This window comes from Centropristis striata, chromosome 8, assembly GCF_030273125.1.
Source record: "Centropristis striata isolate RG_2023a ecotype Rhode Island chromosome 8, C.striata_1.0, whole genome shotgun sequence".
Taxonomy (NCBI): domain Eukaryota; kingdom Metazoa; phylum Chordata; class Actinopteri; order Perciformes; family Serranidae; genus Centropristis; species Centropristis striata.
Window position 1 is genome coordinate 30371606 of NC_081524.1, and position 24061 is coordinate 30395666.

The window sequence follows — 24061 nt, forward strand, 5'->3', positions numbered from 1 at the left end:
TTAGCACAGATACCAACAGGTAGCTTGCAGTGCTTGCCGCCAATTAACATTGTGGAGGAAAAGAAAATGATCTACTATGTTACGTTGTTAAGTGATTTCCAATAATAAATCTACATACATTTAAATAAAACAAGCATATTTATGGATTCCCATCTTGATAAGAGTATGAAATACTATACTAATAAATAATAAATACTTAAAAATCTAACCATATGGTATATTTTGAACAATTAAATATGGACAATCATGTGATTAATCATGATTAATCAACATTTTAAATAAATTGACAGCCCTAGTTCCGTTATATGGGAGAGAAGGCAGACGTCTCTATATCACCAACACTCTGCCACTCACACTAAAACCATCTAAATTGATAAAATATGTAAAATAAAATACATATTTTTGATTTTAGGGTGAACAGTCCCTATAATTAAGAAACTGAACTCCAAACAGGAAAAAAAGCTTCTATTTTATTTTGTTATTGTTATATCTTTATTTTTTATATGTTATATTAAATTAATATTGTTCATGAATCAAAAGCTTTGTTTCTATAGCATATTTCTTATATAAAGGATAACTAAATGTGCAAGGTAAGTGCATTAACAATTGCTTAACTGTAGTCACAGAATTAGTAAAACCGCACATCCAAACAACCAAGGTTGTGTGTGTCTCTGATGTTTCAAGATAATGAAAAAAAAACCTTTAAGATTCAAGTAAATAAATTCATTAAAATATTATCTATGATGATGATATAGGCAAGTGGTCTAAGGAAGTGTTAAAAAACTAAATTATGTGGCATGCTGAGCCAAGAAGGCTCTTATTCTGTGGAGAAGTTCTTTCTTCACGCTGTCTGGCACCAAAGCTGCAAGAGAGAGAGAGACACCCACGATTATTCTTTCACAAAGTTAAAGTGGTGCTGTAGAACTTGAGTCTATGCTCACACCCACATCCATTACTGAAACATAACATCTCTTGCCTAGGGTTGCAAAATTCTCTCAAAGTTTAAACTGGGATTTATGGGAGTAATATTTAACTCAACATTCATGTTTTTGTTGTTCAATGAAAGAACTGATTGTTCAATAAAATAATTAAAACGTTAATTAAAAGTTCTACTTACAAATAAATCACTTGAAATGTCATTTTTTAAAATTGTATTATTTTGCATGGATGTCTTCTTATGACAAAACAAAATGTTTTATATTTATGTTTGGATATTACGGTTCGTTGAAATGACCCCCAATTTCAAGTTAATTCTCATAAATTCCCATCAATTTCCATGGAAAATTTCCGATTTGGAATATTTCCAAAATTCACAAGCTTAACTTCCCAGGGAAAGTTTCTGGAAAATTACAGAACATTTTCCACTCCTTTGCAAGCCTACTTGTGACTCCAACACTTTCCTACTGAGGCTACTGTCATTGAAATCTCTGTGTCCTCTATAATGGATGCAACATGATTGCTGTTTTTGAGGGAATGACACTAAAGCCTAAGTTTTCTGTTTCAAATCAACCGTAGACTAAAGAATGCAATGAGAGTATATAACTATGATGCATTTTACAATGCTGTCTTCTCGGTTGATGTGAAGTCTTTTAAGATAGGTTTTGTGTGGGATGCAGGAAAAATTGGAAAAGCACAGCCACAACAACTGAAAAAAAATTAAACACAGGCAGTTTTATCATATCGTTACGCCCTCAGTTCTTCCTAATAATCAAGTTAAGATACCTCTTCCTTTAGGAGTGATCTCTACCACCAGGTCCTCAACAGTGACATGCTCCAGGCCTTTTTCTTTGATTACGTCTGGAAAAAAATATGACAGTTCAAAAAAAATGTCTACATTTCTTTCTGTAGAGCTGCTGAGATGCTTTAATGGCAATACAAAGTGAGAACATACATATCTGTTATGTTATTCATTATTTCATTTCAAATTAATTTCAATTTCAATTTTGTACACGGGGGAGAACAGTGTAATTAGTTATTATTTAATGTCTTAATATACGTGACAATTATGTAGACGATGGCAATTGCAGCCAATTAGTGCCTATTAACGCTTGTGTTCTAACAACAACGCTGCCATTTTTACCTTTGCAGTGAGCTTTCATCTGGTCCTTCCATCCACACTCAGTGAGCTTCACCCTCAGTAACTCCTTCAGTCTGTCAATAACATGCAAACACATTCAAATGTAGAGCAGGCATGTTTGTTACTGATAAATTAAGTTTTTAACAACAGCTGAAAACTCTCATTTTGATGACAACATTGGTAATTTTGACCCTGATGTGCTATTCTCCCTGTTATGTTTACATTATTACTGTGTATTTTTCAGATCATGCAAAATGATGCCTCTCTGTATTCCAGAAAAATCAATATGTAATTTTATAGTATTTTATAGAGCAGCAATCTTCTTCAAAGCTTGAGGAGCCACTTCAGTTAAGCATTAATGATATATGTAAAATTTTACTGCCTTACAGCAGCTGCAAGGCTGTAAGGCTCCTATGTTGACAATATCAAGCCATGCATGTACCTTGACACATAGATATTGATAAGTGAAAGACAATGATTTTCAGACATCTTCCTTGTAGTTAGGAGTTTATGATCAATATCCAAGCAATATAGCAAGTTCACTCCTCATGTTTTACATTAAGATATACATGTGCTCCCCATCTGAAGACATACATCCAATAATAACATACAGAAAAAACAAATGCATGAATAGTCACAATTTGGGTTCTCACACCTTTTCAAAGGTAAAATTCAAGCACTTTCAAGATGCATTTTCAAGCATACAGCTGTTAAATTACAAATACAGTGTACTGAATATTTACTTCTTCGTAATAGAAATGAGATATTATGGTGCTATAAACAACAAAAAATGTTTCAGGACGGCATTCTACAGAACAAATTGAAAATAAAGACTAGAATGTTTTAGTAATTCAAGTGTTTCCAGGTTTTCCAGCACCCACAAGAGCCCTGCACGATGATGACACAGACTGACGCAGGGTGTGAGGGGGCAGTAATGCGGCTTTATAACCTCCACAGTTATTTAGCTAACATTAAATGATATAAACCATGAATGGGCAACTTAAATGCTGGAGGGAATTTGAAATATGTTTACAGTGCAGTAATTTAACATATTTCATGCTCAAATGCATGTATAACAGTATAAACTAGAAAATTTCCTCTGGGGGAAATTTTGAAAGGGCCAGGGGGGCTACTGCCGGTGTGTGTACACTATGATGAGATTCTTCAGAGATTTCAAACAATTAATACTAGTAATGTTATGATACTATATAATATACAAGGAGCACACCTACAACAAGCATTCCTCTTCAAATATTTATTTATACAGCAACCTATGCCCTTTAACCTCAAAATGTGTGTGTGTGTGTGTGTGTGAAACATTTGTATCTGGAGGAGTGTGCGCGCTTACGCGCGCATATGTGCGTGCGTGCGTGTATATTTAACTGTTAGTACATTAAATGACCAGTGTGTGTGTGCGTGCATGTATCTTTAACTGTTATTACATTAAATGACCAGTGTGTGTGTGCGTGCGTGTATCTTTAACTGATATTACATTAAATGAGCAGTGTGTGCGTGCATGCGTGTATCTTTAACTGTTATTACATTAAATGACCAGTGTGTGTGTGCGTGCGTGTATCTTTAACTGTTATTACATTAAATGACCAGTGTGTGTGTGTGTGTGTGTGTGTGTGTGTGTGCGTGTATCTGTAACTGTAATCACATCAAAACATCAAAGCGTTGGGGTCGACCAATCAGAGCAGAGCAATCAACGGAATTAACAGCTGTGGAATCTTCTGGCAGAGTGAAAGCAGCCAGAGGTGGGCAGAGTGAAATTTCTGGCCTCGAACAGAAAGCATTTTTGGCAAAACCATAATACCTATCATTGATCCGACTTCACTTTGAGCGTCCTGAGTTCTTCCTGAACCTCTACATATGTTTTTTTTAAAGAAAAATGAAAAAATAGCTTTGTTAGAGCGATCTAAAAAAACAGTTAAATCTCACTTTTTCCGATATCTTCCTGCGTTTTTAATATGGGACCCAATGAGGCTGTTGGTGGTTTTGGTGGCGCATCTTTGCGTCGTACGCCCAAACTATAACTCTGACAGCTTTACCAGAGGATTGTGAGTGAGAAGACAAATTTTCCTACATTTCTATGTATAAATTATTTCTGTAGAGTGGAATTTGCGGCCTGGAGTGCAGTTTTCAAATGTATTTTTTGACAGTTTTACCTCTCCCTCTACACTCTGAGCGATGACATCACACACTCTGACACAAACATTACATGCAATACACACCCATTATAATCTCAGAATTTCTCCAAAAATGATCATGGTCATTGAACAGGGATTGATAAAAAACTATATGACGTATCGAAATGCAAATTATTACACCAATACACAAGACTTGTGTCTACTGTTTAAAGTTTAAATGGAGTCTCTAGGTGAAATTATGCCGGAGAAGTAGACGTCTGAAAATCTTCAATTAATGTTCTTTTTTGCTCATTTTCTTTCGGCCGTCCCATTCATTTCAATGCAAAATTTTGGGCAGTTTTTCGCGATTTACGTCGCGAAAAATTCGTATTCCATTGAGAAAAGTAATAGCACACCGATCCCGATCAAACCGCACGTTTTGATATATAATTTGTAGTAGTTTGACTAGTAGCGGGACGAAATTGCGTCCGCAAGAGGAATAAGAAGAAATCCACAGTATAACAGTAGTGCTCGGTGCGATTGCCCCGAGGCCCTAATAAGAATACAAAAGGTTTGAAGCAAATAAAAAATAACCACTTACTTGATTTCTTTTTTTTTCCAGTGCAAGAACAGCAGGCCAACATTAACTGCAAGAAGTAATTTTATGCATTTTTACACTGCGCTTTTAAGATTTCATGCTCTAATGCATGTAGTTGTACTGAGGGCCACTTCAAGTGAGGGTGCGGGCCGTATGCGGCCCCCGGGCCTCCAGTTGCTCATCCCTGATATAAACGAAGGTTACCTGCTAGACCAAGGTGTTCAAGGTATTTTCTCTCACCTCTCTCGTTCCCCCATCTCTGTCAGCTTCTGGTTTACTGTTGCTCTCATTCTGGACTCTTTACTCATAGTCTTTCACCTACAAGTAGAAAAAACAACAGCAGGTAACGTCTGCAACGTAAAGGCGAGCTGTTACCGCAACGTGTAACACTGTGTAACGTTTACGTACCGTTTGCTCATGCGGCACTAGCTCACGTTATGTTAAACTTAACGTTACCATGCCAATCAGCTAACTTCTATGTTATTAGTCAGTAGTAAAAGAGTTAACTGGGCTTCTGAATAAGTGTGAAGAGTCTATCAGTATTTACTTACACAGCAGAGAGGGATAAATTAAAAAGGCGTCAGTCTCAGTTTTACCACAACCTTGCCAGACTGTGTCGTAGGTGGAAAAAAGTTCAGATTACAACACGTTAATTGGCGCTGAAAACAGCAGGCATGTTATAAGAAGAAACATCTCAAAGGCCGACAGTCGCTATCAGCTAAACAATGGGTTTCATTTACGTTTCAAGGTATTTTTGCTTCAAAGTCATATTTAATATGTCGCTAAGGAAAAGAGATGTTTTGATTTCAAGCCTTTTCCCATCAGATTTTGCCTTCCGAGCAGAAACACTTATTTGTACATCGGTTCCTAGGGCTTTATTAAGCGCAATACTCTGTAACACCACAAAGCGGCAGTGTTGGTCAATTAATGAAAGTCAGATCAGAGCCTGAGTCAGATGCGGCAGACTTTGACCTCTCGCCTTCCCTTGAAGGATCATATGAGTTTTTTAAAGTCCCTGTTTCACTTGAACATTTTGGATATCATTTCCAGTTCGTATTTTCTTTTGCATCTTACAGACGTAAGTACTTTTTATTGATGAAATAAGTGAAATTTTACATTTTACATCCAAATGCCGTGAATTGCCTGTGGGAGCCTGGTTCATAAAGCAGGTGGAAAATATGCTCAAATTGGATGCCAAAGAAAGGATAACAGCCTCTAATGCTTGTAAGCATCCCTTCATGGAGATAAGATAAGACTTTATTTATTATGCAGTGGGCAAATTTAGTCATTACAGCAGCTCAAGATACAGACAGGAGAGTTTACAAAATATAAAAACACAATAAAGAATAAAAATAAGACATATACAAACATAATATATCTTAGAACAATGATGATATATTAATGGGATTAACCATTAGTGCATGTGTTGTCCATGTCTATCTATATGAAGCTATTCTTAGGTGCTAAGTTTATGCTTATTGTACAATAGCACCACACACATTTACTTCTAAAACCATTCCATGTAACTTTTTTTCAAAAAATGATTTGATATGCTGTAATGTTGCTGATGCTAGAGTACATCTAAGTATTATATCGAAAGGGAAAATTCATGAGGATTAGGAGGTACATTGGAGAGGAAACAGTAAGAATCAAGTTAAAGGGTATAGATTTCAGATTTGGGGGAGAAACCATTAGAAAAGCACCAGTCAGTTCATCAAAACCCTAACCCTAACCCATGCACAACTGTTTTCCTTCATTTTTTAAGAAATAAGGAAATTAAACATGTACATTCAAAATATACATGGATGCAGAGTTACCAGATATTTTCACATCCAATAAGATTTTGGCTCTCTGGTCATCTTAGACAAAAAGCAATCAAAAACAGTTTATGGCGGCCTTTTTGTTGTTAAAAAATGTTTTCAAAGTATCTAAAGCTAAGTTTTTATTTGACTGTAATCACGAAAGGCTGTTGCACTTCTGGCCGAAGCTGACAAGTGTCCTTGATTTGCCCACATTCACACATATGATCCAAATTGATGTAAGGGGTGAATAATTAGTAGTTTCCCCTTCAGGTATAATCAACAGCTGGATCACAACAGCTGCAGAAATGTCAAGCTGACTAAAATATAAAACAATACATTAAAAAAAAAAAAAAAAAAAAAAAAAAGTGTCAAAGGGGAAATGGTAAATGCAATTTAATGGCTTTCTGTAGTAAACAGAGAGGGACATTGGATGCAGTAGGATACGTGGAGTGAACTCCAAATAGAAGCTGCTTCTTCAGCTGACAAACCAAAGTGCCATTTTTTAAAAATTGTGTTGGTGCAAGCAGAGCTCCAGTAAGGGCCAAACAGCCTATGAAGGCTCTGAAGGACTTGTGTGGTTCCATAGGTTTATGGCAGAGACAACTACAAAAACAACGTATCTGTGATAGCTGTTGCTGTAAATTATTTAAGAGGAATAAACTAGAAGAAGGAGGTCTGATGAAAGCAAAATGAAGCTTTATGCGCTTCATAATTACTTTAACATTTGTATAAGCTCCTGTCTAAATTCCATGCAGCACTTGAAAATTCACCATTTCAACCATGAAGTCAGTAGTGGCAGGCTTCATGCTGCTGTGGGGATGCTTCACACCCTGGAGGGCTTTTCAAGGACGAGAGTGACATTATAAACCTGCTGGAGTCCAGAAGAGAACAACAACCTTTATTCTATTTTCCAACAAAACAACAATGCAATACAAAGACAATGCTGCACGGGAATGGCTAGAAAACAACAGAGGGCCTCATTCCCCAATATCTTCTTAGGGGTCTTAATTAAATGTGTTCTTAAGAAAGGTTGAAAACGTCACAAACGACATATTGATAAAGGTGTTCTTAAACGACCACTCTCCTTGGTGCTCCCTTGTTAGAAAAAGTGGCTTAAGTTCACACTTGATGCCCTTATGGTGGATCATACGAGAGGCAGTGCCCTCTTGGATGCCCTTCCAGTAGACAAAACAAGATTAAGTGCCTTCTATGGACAAATGTGCACCGTGTGCTCTTCAGTGTGTGTAGACTCTCTTCTTACCAAAGAGAAAATCCTAAATAAGAAAACATGAGGGTTTTTTTTCAGATCTTTATTTAACAATGAAAGAAATACAGGCATTCAGTATATAAACAGGATATACAAAGCAAAATGTCAGTTACAGTAAATTAAATACAGTATATATAAAAAAAAATAACATAATAAGGCACATAGGGTATAAGGTGCTTCTCTTTATATTATTCTGGGGCTTCTGAAAATACGTTTTTAAAGTGTATGAGAGTGCGTTCACATTTTTATTTGACATCAACTCTAAAGTTTCGATATAACATTCTAATTCTCTTGTGAAAACGTTAAAGTTAGGGAGGGATTTGGAAAACTTCACCTTGTGGATGTGAAACTTTCCCATCAGAAGCAGAAGATTCGTTATAAAGCATACTGTTTTGTCATTAGAGTCAAATTTTAAGATAATATCTTTAGGTTCAAAAATGATGAGTTGTCCAGTCTTATCAAGTATGAAGTTTTCCATATCCCTCCAAAATATAGATGACAATGGGCAAGTATAAAATAAATGTAAAGTTCTCTCTGGCTCATCTCCACAGAAAGTGCACATTTCACTTATATCAGCAAACTTGGAAATTGATTATAAGAAAACAATGTCTGAATGGTTTTAAGATGACATTACTCACTAAGGACATTTAGGTGAATGAGGAGCGCTAATGTTCTGGGGAGGTTGAATCAGAGTTCAGATGCTGAGTACGCTTCTGGGACCTGGGTGATGCTCACCATACATCAGCATTTGCCTTTTCATCCAGTGGGGATTATTAAAGTAGCTTGTGTCTCCAGGTCAGTACTGCGGTTTGAGCTCCAGACTGCTGCCGACATTGTTCAGCTTTCTGTCCCATGCAAACACTTTTTTTGGTCAGAAATAGTATGCTAGCATCAGCTTAGTGGTGGAGGAAGTATTCAGATCCTTTACTTAAATTAGTCATACCACACAGTTGAAATAATCTATTAAAATGAAAGTCTTACACTGAAAAAAACCCAACTGAAAACGCTACACATGTCAAAGTATGAAGTTATAATCAGGGAGAAGCACTTAAAAATGCAAGAATCCAATGCTGGAATATCCCCTGTGACTGTTGTACTAGTATGTATTATATCATTACATAATTATTGCTTATAAATTAATGTAAAAGCATTAATGTTTTGTCCAACTGACAGTCCAAACCTCAACATTTATTAAAAATAAATGGAAATTATTAAAAGGAAAAGCAGCAAATCATCAATTTTTTTTAAAGATGGAACCATGGCATGTGTTTACATGACAAATAAACTACTTAAAGATCTAAATAATTTGTATTAATTTTCTGTCAATCAGTTGTAATGTTATATTGTAATATATAATATTATTATTTGTTTATTATTATTGTAATATTATAATTATTATACAAGCTCATACTTATACTAGTAATGAAATATGTCAGATAAAAGTAGTGTAAATATCTGCCTCCAAAATATGGAGTAGAAGGATAAAGTAGATTAAAATGGAAACACTCCAGTGAAGTACAAGTACCTAAACTGTTTAGTAAAGTAGAGTAGTTGAGTAATGTACTTAGTTACATTCCACCACTGCTTCAGCTGATGCTAAGCTACATGTTCGTTACACATGTTACATCCTGTTCATTCAGCCACATATCAGTGGTCCTGAACAGTGTTTATGGAGTTTTATCCTGAACTTAATGAAAGATTGTGATTTAGCAGACTGACCTACTTGATATAATAAAGCCTGACCTGAGGTCAGTCAGGAGCAGTGCAATAACACAGCAGCTTTATGAGCAGCAGTGTCCTGAATAGACTTGTGTTTTCTCCAAATCGGCTGAGTTCATTTCTTGTACTCACACGTACAAACTGTCAGTGCGACATCGCTGCTCAGCTGTGACCCGTGTGACCTCCTGGAGCTGACATTTCAATGTCTGTCACCAGTGAGAGGAGCTCTGATGCTTGATGCTTGATAACTGGAAAAAAAAACACCCAAAAAAAACCACAATTATTCTGTCAACTACACTGTAAAAAAGATAAACAATAGCTACTCAATAAAATTGAGGCAACAGATTGCACGCAATATTATTTATTAAATCTAACAAGGTTACAAGTTGAGTTAATAACAATTTAACAGGAAGTGCCTGTCAATTAAAAACGGACTAATTCTATTGTGTAGGATTCATTCAAAATTCTCTTGATTTAGATTTAGAGAATATTAAATATTATATTTAATGTGATCAAAATAAGTAGATTCTATCTCAAACATTTTGATATTAAAGTTACTTAAACAACTGCCTCAAAATCAAGGATGCATTTATATTTAATACATTTGATCAAATATTAAGTAAAATGAAATGACCACAGAATAATTTATTACAGTGTATTGCATTCATTAAAACTTAAAAAAATATATATATTTTTAACAGAGGATTTAAAAACAAACTCTAATTAGAAATCGACTGAAAAACAAATAGAATAATAAATGCAATTATATAAGCAAACTGTACATATGTATATAAAATATAAAAAATATGAATTAAAATAAAATTAGGTAATAATAAACAAGGTCAACTAATGACTAAACATATTCAATATACAGCTTTATTAAAATAAAAATAAAAATACAAAACAATTAGATCAAAATAAATTAAATTAAATATGTATGTAGTGCTGCAAACTACTGAAAACAACAAAACATATATTCAAGATTTCGGTTAACTATATTCAACATATACCAGTCAGTATTAAAAAGAGCATTATATACAATAACTGTTTTATCTTGTTTTCATATTCATTGGAAGCCAAAATTGTATTTGAAAATAAAACTCAGTAAATTCCACAGCCCTAGAATAAAACAGCAAAAGTTTCTTTATTTGTATTGAACGTGTCTATGTGAGACAATATCCAAAGTGTTTGGATCCATTTGTATCGATGGATTTGAAATTAGTAATTCAAACTCAAGGTTAATGAAAGTCTAGGCGGACCTGTCTTCTGTCTTGAAATGACAAGCTGTTATTACTCACTGGCTTTGAATGCATAATTCAAACTTGCCTTCTGTTGTTTGTTTTGTATTATTTAACATGTCGAAATCCTGAAGTACACTATAACTGTCAAGCAAATAAATCTTTATCTTTCATCTTTTAAATAAATGATTACTTCATGTAAGCTTCCAGCTGTCTTTTTTAAGTGAATCGTAAAACTCAACTGCTACTTTTTATCTTTATTTAATAACGCGCCAGAGGGCGAAGCATCACACATTAATGTCTATCATTTAACTTTCATCATCATTTGCAAGCAATCCCTCCCTTTTTCTTAGCCGTTCTATATTTTCGACCTCAAAACCCTTTGCTTGTCAAATCCTCTCAGGTCCTGCCTCTCTTTTTTGAGGTTATCAGAATATTCTCTGCTGTCTAGGCAGAGCTCAGTGTCTCAGACTACAAATAGTTTTAGTTTTATTAACCGCTAAGCCTTCCACCCCCGTTGATTCCCGCGAGGTAGGGGTGGGGGACATGGGATCTTTACTGGGAGATAGCAGGTCAACAGAGGATGCCACATATAATTGATATATATCATGTAAAAGCTGAAAACCTCAAGATTAATTTTAGATGCAGATCAACCAGAGGTGCACTCAGGCTGTCTGAGAGGCAAGGGGAAAAAAGAAAAAGGTGCATGCAGTGTGACATCAGCCAACAGAAAGCTTTCTGCCATGTATCAGCCTATATGGCACTGCATCACATCTTCATTTTTAGGGCCAACCTAGTGAGCATTTCATCACATTTCTCTAATAGAATGGCACCCTGAAGGGCCATTTTGAGGCAATTTTTCAACATTTCTCTTCTGCCCCTCCCCTGAGTCCACCAGTGAGCTCAGTACTGTGTGTCAGTTGTTTTAGTCATAAATCCGTAATAAAATTTGCAAGTTAATTTATTCATTAACGTAAACTGTGAAAGTGTAAAACGGTTTAGAACATTGTGATATGAGTATATGAAGGTAATTTCCATGCCAAATTATGTGACATAAGTTGATGCAGCAATTTTTTGCTGATACCACTTTTTACACAGACTTAGGTGTTATTTTTAATATTCTAGAATGGAAACTAGGGGTCAAAAATCCCTCCCAAATATCACATCAAGATCTCAAGGAACAACATAGAACAATCTATGCCTTGATTTGGCGTCAAAGATTTCTGATATGTTGAAGATTTCAGCAAGAATACAGTTTTTCGAAACCCCCTTTTGTCACTATACGGAAAGGCTCTGAATGCTCTAGGTCTCTAAATTGTGATTGTAGAGTTTCATGAGGCTGTGATTATCCTAGAGGTCACAACATGCCATTTAATACTGTGAGGTCATTTCGAAAAATGCTCTCATTGCAAAGACATGCTACTGATGACTAACATCATCACACACATCATTTTTCCAGTAATGCCCAATTTATGTAATTCCAACACTGTTTAGGGTCCCCAGTATGCAGAAATATTTAAATAGAATAGGCTCATGGTGTCTGCCACAAACCTGGATGGGATTAGCATAAAGTGGGCATGTCTGTGAAGGGGAGACTTGTGGGTACCTGAACAACCCACTTTTTTTTTATCCTGATAAGACATCAAGACAAGGCTTGACTGAATAAATTCCTTAGGTCTTCTTGTTTGATGTAATACCTTCTCAGCGTTAAGACTGAGTCCACTACAGGCCTGCCGACAGGCTGTTGAAACTTTGAGGGTAATGTAAAAGCCTGCAGATGCAGCTCCAGAGAGCAGATATAAAAGAGCATACATTAAGGAAGCCCAACCTTGGTGTTAAATGTTAATTTAAAAGTTTTTGAAAATTAGAAGGTAAATGCAAAAAAAGAAGAAATTATTCATGCCAAATGAAGCTTCTTGCTGTTTCAGTGCAGTGCACAAATCAAACAAAAGTTCTTGATGTACAGAATTTATATTAATAAGTCAGACCTTTATTGAGTTGGAGAACTAGCTTTTAAAAATTTAAAGGGCAAGGACTTTTTGCCTTATTATGAAATATTGTGACCACCACCACTCCTGTTCTGCTCAGCTGCTCGGTTTAATTAATGACTTCTGGTCACTTGCATGAGTTTAATTGCTTAAATTTCCTAAAATCCAGTAGGGTCTCACATTTAGCTGCAGCTGACAGATCCTCCCTGCTGCACACTGAGTCTGGGGAAAATAGTGACAAGATGATTTGATCTGTAATGTATACGGCTGACCAGGACTTTACATTTCATGCCCAAATAGGAGAATTTACCTTTTGAAGTCTGGCTTGTCTGTCTTAAGAGTGGACTTTAGTATGGCTTCCTTTCATGTTCAAGTGGGAAATGCCTCCCCCTGCATCACCTCATGACAGTCTGATTGATGCCCTACCTGCTCTGGGCAGAGTAATGGCTGTCTATGTGAGTACAGGACACGGAGAAAACCTGTCTGTCTGTGTGTGGAGGTTCAGTTAATTATCCGCCTCTCTGCTGACAGTTGGCCGACAAGATGACTAGAGAGTGAAAAGTTTAGAGTAGTTTTATTGCTACTGGTGGTCATTTTTAAAGCTCAGACACAGTTTGAGGTGTTTATACCTCTATTTAGTCAAGTGGACGTGCTCAAGCAGATGTGCCTTTAGGGTGAAAGGGGAGTGCCTCAGTGAAACCAAGGTGTATGAAGAATTTCTCTTCCAGTCCAAGCTTCTCAGACCCTCCTTATCAGCTCGCTCTCCGCCTCTACAATTGACATAGTCCCAGCCTATTACCACAGTTATCTTGGCTGAAGCAGCCTGAGGCAGCTGGACAGCTCCACAAGAAATGCTGCACTCCCAGCAAAGCAACACTCCACAGGGATCCTCATGTGAAGGCTTTCTTTTTACATAATTGGGTAACCGTGAACCACAAGATGCAGCACAGTGGTGGTGTTTTTCTTGAACGTAGCACGAGGTTCTTCACTTTGTTTCATGTGAAGCTGCAATTATTTCCTCTGCAAGAAGTTGGAAAGATGGGAGAGAAAAGCACGGAGAAAGACAGGATAATCCTCAGACTAAAAGGCTGATGATACTTCAGTGAGCTCTGCCTTTGGTCACGAGCCCCCGAGACCCCATCCTAAAACTCTAAATTGGGTGTCCACATTAAATTGGCTGTTTTTTTTATGGCTTTGCCTTCTAGCTGACAGCCCTGCCCACCCTAAGAAGTCAGTTCAGTGCCTGATGTGCTAATAATAGATATACGGCACTTCACACTTGGTATGGTTAGCAGGGAGACGTCTTACAAGATCCAACAGGAAATGTAGGGGTGGGAACCACCTGCATTCACACAATAATAATTACCATTTTCTTCATAATGCAATGACATATTCACGTTGAAGAGCAGAGCACAACTGATCTAAGCTATTGTCTTCCATTGGGAAAAAGATTTCTAGGCAGTAATTTTCTTTCCCCATTATGTATATTTTTAACATGCATTATAAACTAGTGCATTATGAGAAGAAAACAGCACCACTGCAGGGAGAGAAAATCAGTGCTCTTTTGTCCATCATACAACATCTATGATTCTTCAACTAATTCCACTGATAAATTAACACCGAAGTCATTAAAATACATTTCAAAAGTGGTCATGATGCCAGATAGATTTCAGACATCCCATTTCCTGACTGCAGAGCCTCCGTAGTCACCCAAGTTTAGTCTCTGAGTGATCATATCCACTTGCCATCTGCTCTTCTAACTTTGCCAAAACAAAACAACCAGTATGATTGCAGAGGCTTCCAGAGGGCGGCCATTTGCAGCACTCCCACCACTCTGTGCCCCCCCTACTCCTCTCCATAGACATGGAACAGATTGTACTCTCCAACATACTTGTTAGTATAAATTGGTGTTGCCATTATAACTTGTACATGTTTCATAAAGACTCTAATGAAATATTGTACCAATATATATTGCTAATCACTGTGTTCATCATACATTGTGTCTTCTTTCCTGTCCTAAGGGTGCACACCTGTGTCTTTTTCAGCGAACACTGGTAAGCCAGTTGCAGCAGTAAATGGCATCATCGCTCATGCTTTGGCAGTCTGATAAGCCAGAGGATCCTCAGTGTGTGTGTGTGTGTGTGTGTGTGTGTTGCATTATCATGACTGAGACGAGCGCAGAGCCAGTCCTCTGCAGCTGAGTAAAAGGATTTTTGGTAATGCTTTATATTAAGGTCCTTGTAATAACCATTAATTAACAAGTAATAAGGCCCTTGTGAGTCCTTATAAGATGCTTATTAACATTATTGTGTGTTTAGAAGCTTATATAAGTGTTAATAATGGCATTACAAACACCCATGACCCACCCATTATGTCCTTGTCATGCCTTTATTAATCTTATTTTGTTTGCTTATTGATATTAAAATGTACTTTATTGCTCATCTATTATAAGTTAACTATACTTTTTGCAACTACCGGATCTAAAGTGAGAACAATGCCTTATTACTTGTTAATTAATGGTTATTAAGGACCTCATTATAAAGCGTTACCGGATTATTTATCTTGTGCGTGAAATGTGGGTGGTACTCCTCACTTTCTTTGTCTGTTTTGGTATGACGGCATCACAGCTATGTCATTGTAGTCAAAGTTGCCATATGATGTTTTTAAGAAATAGGAAAAGAGACATTGTGGGTTAAGTAGGCTGCAACTTCTGGGTCTGAAAAGTGAAACAAGTGCGGAAGTACCTTAAACCTGCATTCTTTGTAATCAATTCTTTCCTGATTTATTAACACAATACCACTTTCCTAATGAGTTTACTGTCTCAATCACTAGTTTGTAGAGTTCTTCAATACATCAATATGTTCATTTAGTAATTGTGGTCCCATTTACAGTAAAATAGACAGTATAGCCAACAAGATCTCGAACCTAAATGACAGAACAGATCATTTGTCATGTGAGCGTTTGGAGCAGTCCAGTAGACAGTAATGAAAGCAATTCATTTTCTGCTCGACAAATTTACGGATGGAAGGGAAAAGGAATTCTTCTTTTCTTTCAATAAGGTTTTCTTAGGAATCACCAGCTGTGGACCAGTTGAACAGTCCTAAAAACAGAACCAGAGAGTAGATGTTATGCTTCTATAACAACAAGGTCATGAAGGTGTTATCAGTTATAACCACCCAACAAGATCTCCAACCTAAATGACAGAATAGAATGTTTGTCAGTACCACCCATAACAACACAAGAGCATTTAGTACAGCGGAGCGTTCCAAAAATAGCACACACGTCATTATACATACACGTACGGTTCGGGGTTGTTAAAAAGGCTGCAGTTTCTGTGAATTTAGGCTACAAAACCACTGACCTAGGTTTAGGGCAAAACACTTCCTGAGTAGAATAATGCGGTATTAAAGACAGTTTAAATAGTAAATAAATGTACGTCAATATTGGAAGTAGTTACAAGGGTGCCGTGAGCCACGTAAGTTAAGTAAAAGAAAACCTGATTCACAAAGCGTGAAACAGTCATGACATATATCATTTTGAGAGTCATTGACAAATTTTCCATTCTGAAGCTGTTTTTACAAAACATCTAAAGGCTAAAAATAGCTCCTTACTTCTTGATTTAGCGATAAATAATGGGCTGCTAAATTTTTGGTCTAAGAGTGTTTCACAAAGCACGAGCATTTAGTGCTACATACAGCTCCTAAATTTGTGAAAAGTTCGAAGTAGTCAAGAGGATTTCTAAGTCACTCAGAGAAAATCACAAACAATTATAAAATGCCTGCTGATTATTACACACTTACAGTACATCCAAAAAATGTTCACACATAATATCAGCAATTCCTCTCAGAACAACTATATTCGTTTGAGAATATTGTATCTTTGGACACTGTGAAGCCATGTGTTTGTGTGAGTTGGGTGTGAGTGTCTGTGTGTATGGTATAGCTGTGTGTTCCCATGACTGTGTGTGTTATATTGTGAGTGAGGTGACAAATATTTCTCACCAAGTGGACCATTTATCAAGGCCGGCTGCCCTTCTAGTTAATGAAGTCAGGGAGCCTCAGAGCACACAGAGCACTGCTCTCCCACCAACATGGACAAACAGGAAAAGCATGAGCGATCACACTGCTCTCTGCTAACCCCCCATACTTTCTGTCTTTTCGCCAATAGCAAAAGAGGCTCCTCAGCATCATTTAGAAGTGAAGAAGCAGCTGTGGCCCACACTGGCTATTCAGAGGCATTCAGATCCATTGGTTCATTTCAGATTCAATTCTGGGTCTTTCTGAGCTGAGTAATGGCAAAGAAATAAGCACTTCTCTGAAATATGCGTGACACATGGAGGAGAGGATTTGCAGGGTTTTGTTCAACAAAAGTCAAATATTTCAGAATAAAAAATGACCTTCTCCAACCACAAAAAATGATTGTATGAAAAGGAAAGAAAGTTATGAGTTGATATAAGGTTATGAGTCAGTATTGGGTTTTTAATTATCATAAGAACTTTTCATCCACAATTTCTTTTTGAACAACTCTTGAAGTGGAAGAAGTTAATTTAATTTGCAGGCAGGAGTGATTCCAATATTTAGGCTCTCGTTCAACACCACTCTCAATCAGCGCAACACTTATCATGACACTCCTCAGTCTTGTCATCGCCCGTTTGTCGTACACTTTCAGAGGTATCATTGCACTCTCTGAGTTGGGAGTGGGAACTCTCTGAGAGTTTCTATTTCATTGGTGCTGCCTTGCCCCATCCCCTTAACATGACCACGCCCCCTTTTGTGACTTGTCACCTGGTTGTTTGACAAAGACATAATCCCTTTCTTACCAGACTGGTTTCCCCTCAAAAACTTCAATATAAGTTGTTTGTACAGGCAGCAAAATACTACTCATATTTAAGCTTTAGACTGTAACCCACGAAATTACTCACGTAACCCTCGTAACTACTTCACTTCGGGCATTTACGTCCATTTATTTACTTTTTAAGCTGTCTTTTATAACGCCTAACCAGGACCTTTTTTACAATGGGTAAAAATGATCGCAGTTGTAAAATAAGGCTGCAGTTTCTGTGAATTTGGGCTACAAAACCACTGCCCTAGGTTTAGGTCAAATGACTTCCTGGAATGCGTTATAAAAGACAGTTTAAATGTACGTAAATGTTAGAAGTAGTAACGAGGGTGCCTAAAAGCCCAGTCATTAGCCCCTTTCATAGTGCAGTCCCGTAAATGTTCCGCTATATTGCCGTAAAGGTCTGTGCTAACAGGCTAACAGTTAGCTCTGCGTACAGTGTGTATGTGCTGCAGTTGTATGTGTTCACTTAGCAATCTCCGTTTATTTACAACAAGCACCGGACATTCTGTGAACAGTTAGTTTGTTTACGATCAGCAGCGGACACTACGTGTACGATTAGCATGCTGGTTTGTTTACAATAAGCGGCAGACACTGTGCACAGTTAGCGATGGTGCAGTGAACAATGACTCGATGACTGTCGGACCAGGTGGGAGGTATGTGTCAGACGTCAATCGCATTGTCAAATATCCCGCTTCACCCCGATGACCTGTTCATAATGATTCCAACAGTCCCACCAATTTTCCGCTTCTGTGACTACCTCTGGTGGTGGAAAATTGGTGTATGTATACATGTAATATCCGCCAATATTCTCTAGGGTTGAAATTTGGAATTTGTAAGTATTTCAATGAGTGCCCTATTAAGGGTTAGACTACATAATTTATCATTAAAACATAATTTAAAATAAATACACCCTGCGACTGTGAAATTCTTTAATAAGAATAAGCGCAGAGGCTATTAAATATTGTTGTCTTCTGCTATTTACCGTTATCTTGCTGGACACCGGAGCATCAGTGTCTCCTTCACCACCGGTGGTGCCCAAAGAAACATTTCCAATCAACGCTGCCGCACGCTCCTCTGTCTGAGACAGAATTATGACTAAATGTAAAGAGGTGAATAATATCTCTCCATCATAATCATAATAATGATAACAATATTTGGATATTATATAGATTATAAGGCTTTATATATCACGATGTATTTACTCAAACCTCGCCGGGAGTTCAATGGTCCGCTACTCTGCAGACGGCACCACTGATTTCCTTCCTTTTCACTTTTTATGCTTCCAAACAACACAACAAACTTTGTTGTGTTGCAGCTGTTAGACAGCTTTTCACTTTCTGCCTCTCAGAGATTCCTCTTCTTTTTGTATTAAAACTTACATCAAAACATTGTTTACCTCCTTCAACCAAAAAGCTGTGAAAACTGTGAAAAGTCCGTGCTCCAAATGTAAATATTCGGTGAACTTGTTTGAGTTTATAATTATAAGTACTTTTATTTCATAAACCTCCGTCGCGGAAGTATTTCTGTAATGTGTCTATTTCGCTCTTGTTATTTGTTATCCTGTTAAAGGTGCACTTTGCTAATAAAGCTGACTTTAGGGGGGAAAAAATCCTCCTTTTGGCCAAACTCTGTAGGCGAGCCATCTGAATCGGGTATATATCAGGGCGTGACATTTAAATGACGCTCGTTTCAAGCCGCCACATTTATCAACAGCCGATCATTCTTACGCTGTGATTGGAGAGATACGATCGTTTGATAAATCCTACGTGAACCCTGTCATAAGACGAAATATACGCTCAGATCTGCGCTCGTTTCTACGCTCGTTTGATAAATGAGGGCGATTGTGTTTGACCACCCATTCACTGTGGCACAATGCAAGAGATCATTATTTCATAATTCTTATTGATTAATCATCCAGACTAAAATGCCTGCAACCAATCTAATACCATGAATAGCTTAGTCAGAATCATTCAGATGGTCTTCCTCATGGATATATAAGGTTGGCTTTACTACAGACTTTTACACTGTCAATTTGATCTTTTTTCTTTTTCAATGTAATTTCAAGTGTTTTTTCTCTTTGCAATAGCTTTGCTGTAGCTAACTACTTCAGTAACTTGTAGCTCACTAAACAATTCTTTAAAAGTTGCTTTCCCATCACCAGTCAAAAAACCAAAATACTTGTTCATGAGTTGGTTTATGAAGTTCGAGTGAAAGACACAAACTGGCTTACTTAAATGAACCGGTCTTTTCATCACTATTAAACAAATTCAGCCAGTGATTTTTCTGAGCAGTTTTGTCATGATAGCTGTTGCAGGGAGACAGAAGCAGTTATCATGGTGTCAGTGATGAAGTGGCTGAGCTGAAGTGTTTGCGACCGACTGGATACGCTGTCACAACTCTGCATTCATCATCACATTGATGAGCTCCAGAGTCTAATATCTCACCGCCACTAATGTGTGTGGGAATGAAAAATAAGGATCAATTACATTGCTTTTCCACTTTGGAGTGAGTTGGCACTTTTCCTTTGCCAAATGTGCTGATTAAATGTTAATCACACCTGCCCTCATGCTCAGTGTGTCTCTGTTTGGTGTGAAAAATGGGATCCATCACAGTTGTGTTTTTATCTGATGGACATGTTACATATTATAACCATTTACACTGCAACTTAAATACTATTGACGTCCATTGCTATAAAAGTGTATCCTTTTACAGTATCATATTGTCATCTTCCTATAATGGCCTAATTTGCTGAGAAAAAATTATATTTTATTTGCCTAAATCATCTCCACAGGTGGCCACCTCTGGGAAAATCACCAGAAACACCTGAAAAAAGGACTTAGGTCATTGTTTTAACAGGGTGTCGATATTAAACTTACCCATCTATGTCCAGTAGCTGGTAATGACTTTAAGAGATTCTGTCAGAAGCCCAAGCAGAGAGATATATCTGATATGAACCGAAAACACATTTCAGAAACTGGAGTCTGGGACGCCTGGACATTGATCGATGACTTCTATGAGGCGAGACAGAGCGGATATAAAAAATTCAGTCTGGCAACAGAAATGTCATTAATGTGGCAAACGTCTGTGGGTAATCTCAACCTAATCGTTTTTTTCCCCACACGGCAGCATCAGTCATCATATCTACCCAAAGGCTCCTACTCTGCTTTCCAAACTAGATTTTTTCACTGATGTAGCAATCACTGCTTGTTGCATAAGCTTTCAAACATATTGGTTATGTAGCTAATTACATTAGAGCACAAATAGCCCATTTGATGTCTCTTTCTTTTTTTATAAAAGCTGCGGGGAAATTTGAGGGATAATTGTGTTTTTAATTCATGCTTGTTTCACTTAATGCAAAACACCATCATAAACAGAAATTTAGCTATGTAAGATCACAGCCATGTAGAATACAGTACAGGAAAAAATGCATTCAGGCCTGTGTAATTTCCCCGTTCTTTTTGGTATAGGTCAAATTTCCACTTGAGTGAGTCCTTCAATTGGGCTCAGAATCATTTGCCCGTGAAATACTATGTTCAAGGTGTACTCTGAGCGCCTGGGTCACAGGTTCAGTGGTATCTACCCTGACACTGAAAAGCTAATATGTGGAAGAGACTGAACTTCAAATTCAAAGAAACCATCTTTCATACTTTTTTCTCCTTCCCAGTATGTTTTAGGATTGATTAAAACACATTTTATTGATTACTTTTAAGGCCTTGTGGCCTTTTTGCTATAATCTTTGTGGCCTTTGGGTGGCTGTGGTTAAGTTGGTAGAGCTTGTCCAGTAACCGGAAGGTTGGTGGTTCGATCCCCGACCATGGCAGGGTTTGACAAGGTGCCCCAACTTTTTGGGAATCAGGGTTGAATAAAACATGTTCTGTATCTATGGGACATTGATATTTACAGCATCCGACATGTGTTTTGTCAAATTTGTTCCCCCGTCAAAAAGTGTCATACTTCCCTTATTTTAAAATGATGATAGATGTTACGGTTTAACATGCAACTGTGTTAAATGGTGACTCAGTTCAATGCGGCAGCTGTTAAAAACACAAAGGTGCCCATGTACAAGCCTTCAATTTGACATAAATTTCAAATAAATTTTAAACACATAGTGTGTTTCATATCAATGCCAACCACCGATGTAAGTTACTACGAGCAGCAATGGACGCATTCCACTGATATTCACCAGTTAAACAGGGTTGAACAACCTCAGATTTGAACTCAAAAGGTCGTTGGTTGGTATTTTAAGCTAACCTGTAAAAACACTTCACCTGAGCAAATGTGTCCAGTAGTTACATATGAAAGAATTTATAAGTGGCCGTACACGGAATTCAAAGCATCAATTGCCTGCACACGGCTCTAAACATGGTGGTGGCTGACCCAGCAGCTCTAGTAACAGTACCATCATACTAACTGTTGTGCATTTGTTTTTGTAAGATATCTTATTTACCTGTTCATGAGGATATGTGGAAGCAATCAACATAATAAAATGCATCATTTTATAATAGAACAACCTAGTCAAGAAGTACCAGAAATAGTGAAAATGAGAAAGCAGAGGCCGACAGAGAGACAAAGTTTGACCAGCGGGGATACCACTGTGACATGCTACAGTAAATGTTCCAGCACTATTCCCTTCTTGCAGTGCTATTAGCCCATCCATGTGTAAGCAGAGATTCAGACTGAAAATTGGAGCTGCGTTGGTGTTGGGGTGTTGTTCGGTGAGGAGAGACAGAGAAGAGAGAGGATGTGTTTCTTTTATCAACATAATTGGAACCATGTTGATACTGAACATATCAGGAAGATCTCTACTGCAATAAGCTTTTAGCAACTGAACCATAACAATATCACACTCACTGGCTTCAGCAGAGGAAATAAAGCCAAAAGCATAGCTTAAAACTCTTTGAAAGTTCAAGGTCTTTAATTGCCAGCATAAGGTAGAATATGACAAAAACAAGGCAAGCAGAGGTACCAAAACATACAAAAAATAGATAGTAGGAAAGTGAACAGATATCTCCCTCCTTCGGTAGAGGATTGGGAGGACAAACCTCTAGTGCCAAACTTTGACATACCAGTCAGTAAAGTCAAGGTTAGACATTTAAGGGGATAAAACATTAGAAAAAGTAATGTTTAAGAGGAGGGGGACTTTAATCAACGCTTTTGTAGCCTCAACCAAACCATACATGGAAGCTGTTTTGGTACAAAAGGAAAGTTCTTTCACTTGGAAAATGAAAATGCCTGTGAAGCTATACCAGGCAGTAATTATGTTGTAATTATTCAATACTTTTGAAAGGGTGGTAACCATGTTGGTAAAATCCTCTTAGAAGACATTGGTTTGAACAGGGCTTTGTGTCCGCTTACTGTAATTAAGTTAATCTTGGGTAACACACCCCCTTAACAAAACAGAGTCACAAAAAGACACCAAGGACTGGATACAACCAACCCATATAGTACACAGTGGCGACGGTGTGTACACGGTGTGTTGACATAGCATTTGTCTGATTAAAGTAAGTTCACATCTTCTGGCCGCCCTGGATATCTGTGCCAAATCCCAAGGCAAATCCCCACAAAGACAACTTGCATTAAAAAAAAAATGTCGTGCCCCAAAATGATGTGGTTCCTATTTTTAAGACTAAAATTAAATGTTAGGTTTGCATCAAGTTTGAATACCTTAGAAAAAGATTTGATATATTTTGCTACGGTATCAAGACAACACTGCTTCACAGTAGAAAATGTTTCTTGCTTCTCTATCTTGTGGAAGACGTTACATAAAATCGCAAAAAAAAAAAAAAAAAACGTTTTCATGTGGTTTTTTCTGCAGCAAAAGGAAACCATTGCTGTGGTCAAACTGTTTTTTTGCTTAGTGATTGAAATGAACTGGAAGTATATAAGTGACAGCTAAGAGCTGGTCAAATTCCCGAAATGTTAAGAAAATGTGCTTCAGTGCTTTCTTTCTTCAGGTGTTGATGGGTCAAACAAACAGAGGACTTTTGCCCAGTAGATCAGCGTTTGTGTCCAAAAACAAAAGTAAACAAAGGTTTTTGAAGTTATTTAACTCAACACAACTCAAGTCACTTGAGGTTGTTACTTCAGTAAGCGTGCTAATTTTGGAAGCGATCCTGTGGGTCGTATTTGAGGAACAATGTATGTGGTTGCAAGGTTTGGGACTTGTTGCCACTGTTGCATAATTACATAGCTTAGTGTAAGTGCAGCCAGGTTCTCTTAGCATCCTGGCTGTCTTTTCTTAAGGTTCAGGGCTCTGCTATAGGCTTTTTTAATGGAAGACATTTCAACGAAAATCAAAGCTGTAAATGACAAAATTATAAATGGCTGAATTATATTGAGCTTTTTCAGTTTCAGGGTCCTTTGTTGACATTGCATTTGTCAAATTAAAGTGAGTTCCCCTT

General features: G+C 37.3%; 1 protein-coding gene across 2 annotated transcripts; it reads right to left on the reverse strand.

Moving 5' to 3' along the window:
* Positions 1–450: 450 nt before the first annotated feature.
* eny2 (ENY2 transcription and export complex 2 subunit) lies at positions 451–5637 on the reverse strand. 2 transcript variants are annotated; one of them, XM_059339349.1, is made up of 5 exons: positions 5356–5637; positions 5045–5122; positions 2081–2151; positions 1723–1797; positions 451–862 (listed from the first exon to the last, which is right to left on the reverse strand). In XM_059339349.1, exons 2-5 carry the CDS (start codon positions 5110–5112, stop codon positions 789–791), a joined length of 288 nt encoding a protein of 95 aa, XP_059195332.1. In that variant the 5' UTR covers positions 5113–5122; positions 5356–5637; the 3' UTR covers positions 451–788. The 2 variants fall into 2 exon arrangements, with proteins under 2 accessions (XP_059195332.1, XP_059195331.1); XM_059339348.1 differs by having other exon boundaries at positions 5213–5637.
* Positions 5638–24061: the final 18424 nt, after the last annotated feature.

Excerpts from the sequence above, each read along its gene's own strand:
- eny2 (XM_059339349.1), bottom strand. The coding sequence starts at position 5,112 with ATGAGTAAAGAGTCCAGAATGAGAGCAACAGTAAACCAGAAGCTGACA. Across the intron at positions 1,798-2,080 it reads GATGAAAGCTCACTGCAAAG|ACGTAATCAAAGAAAAAGGC; the intron begins GTAAAAATGGCA and ends ATTTTTTTCCAG. Across the intron at positions 863-1,722 it reads GATCACTCCTAAAGGAAGAG|CTTTGGTGCCAGACAGCGTG; the intron begins GTATCTTAACTT and ends TCTCTCTTGCAG.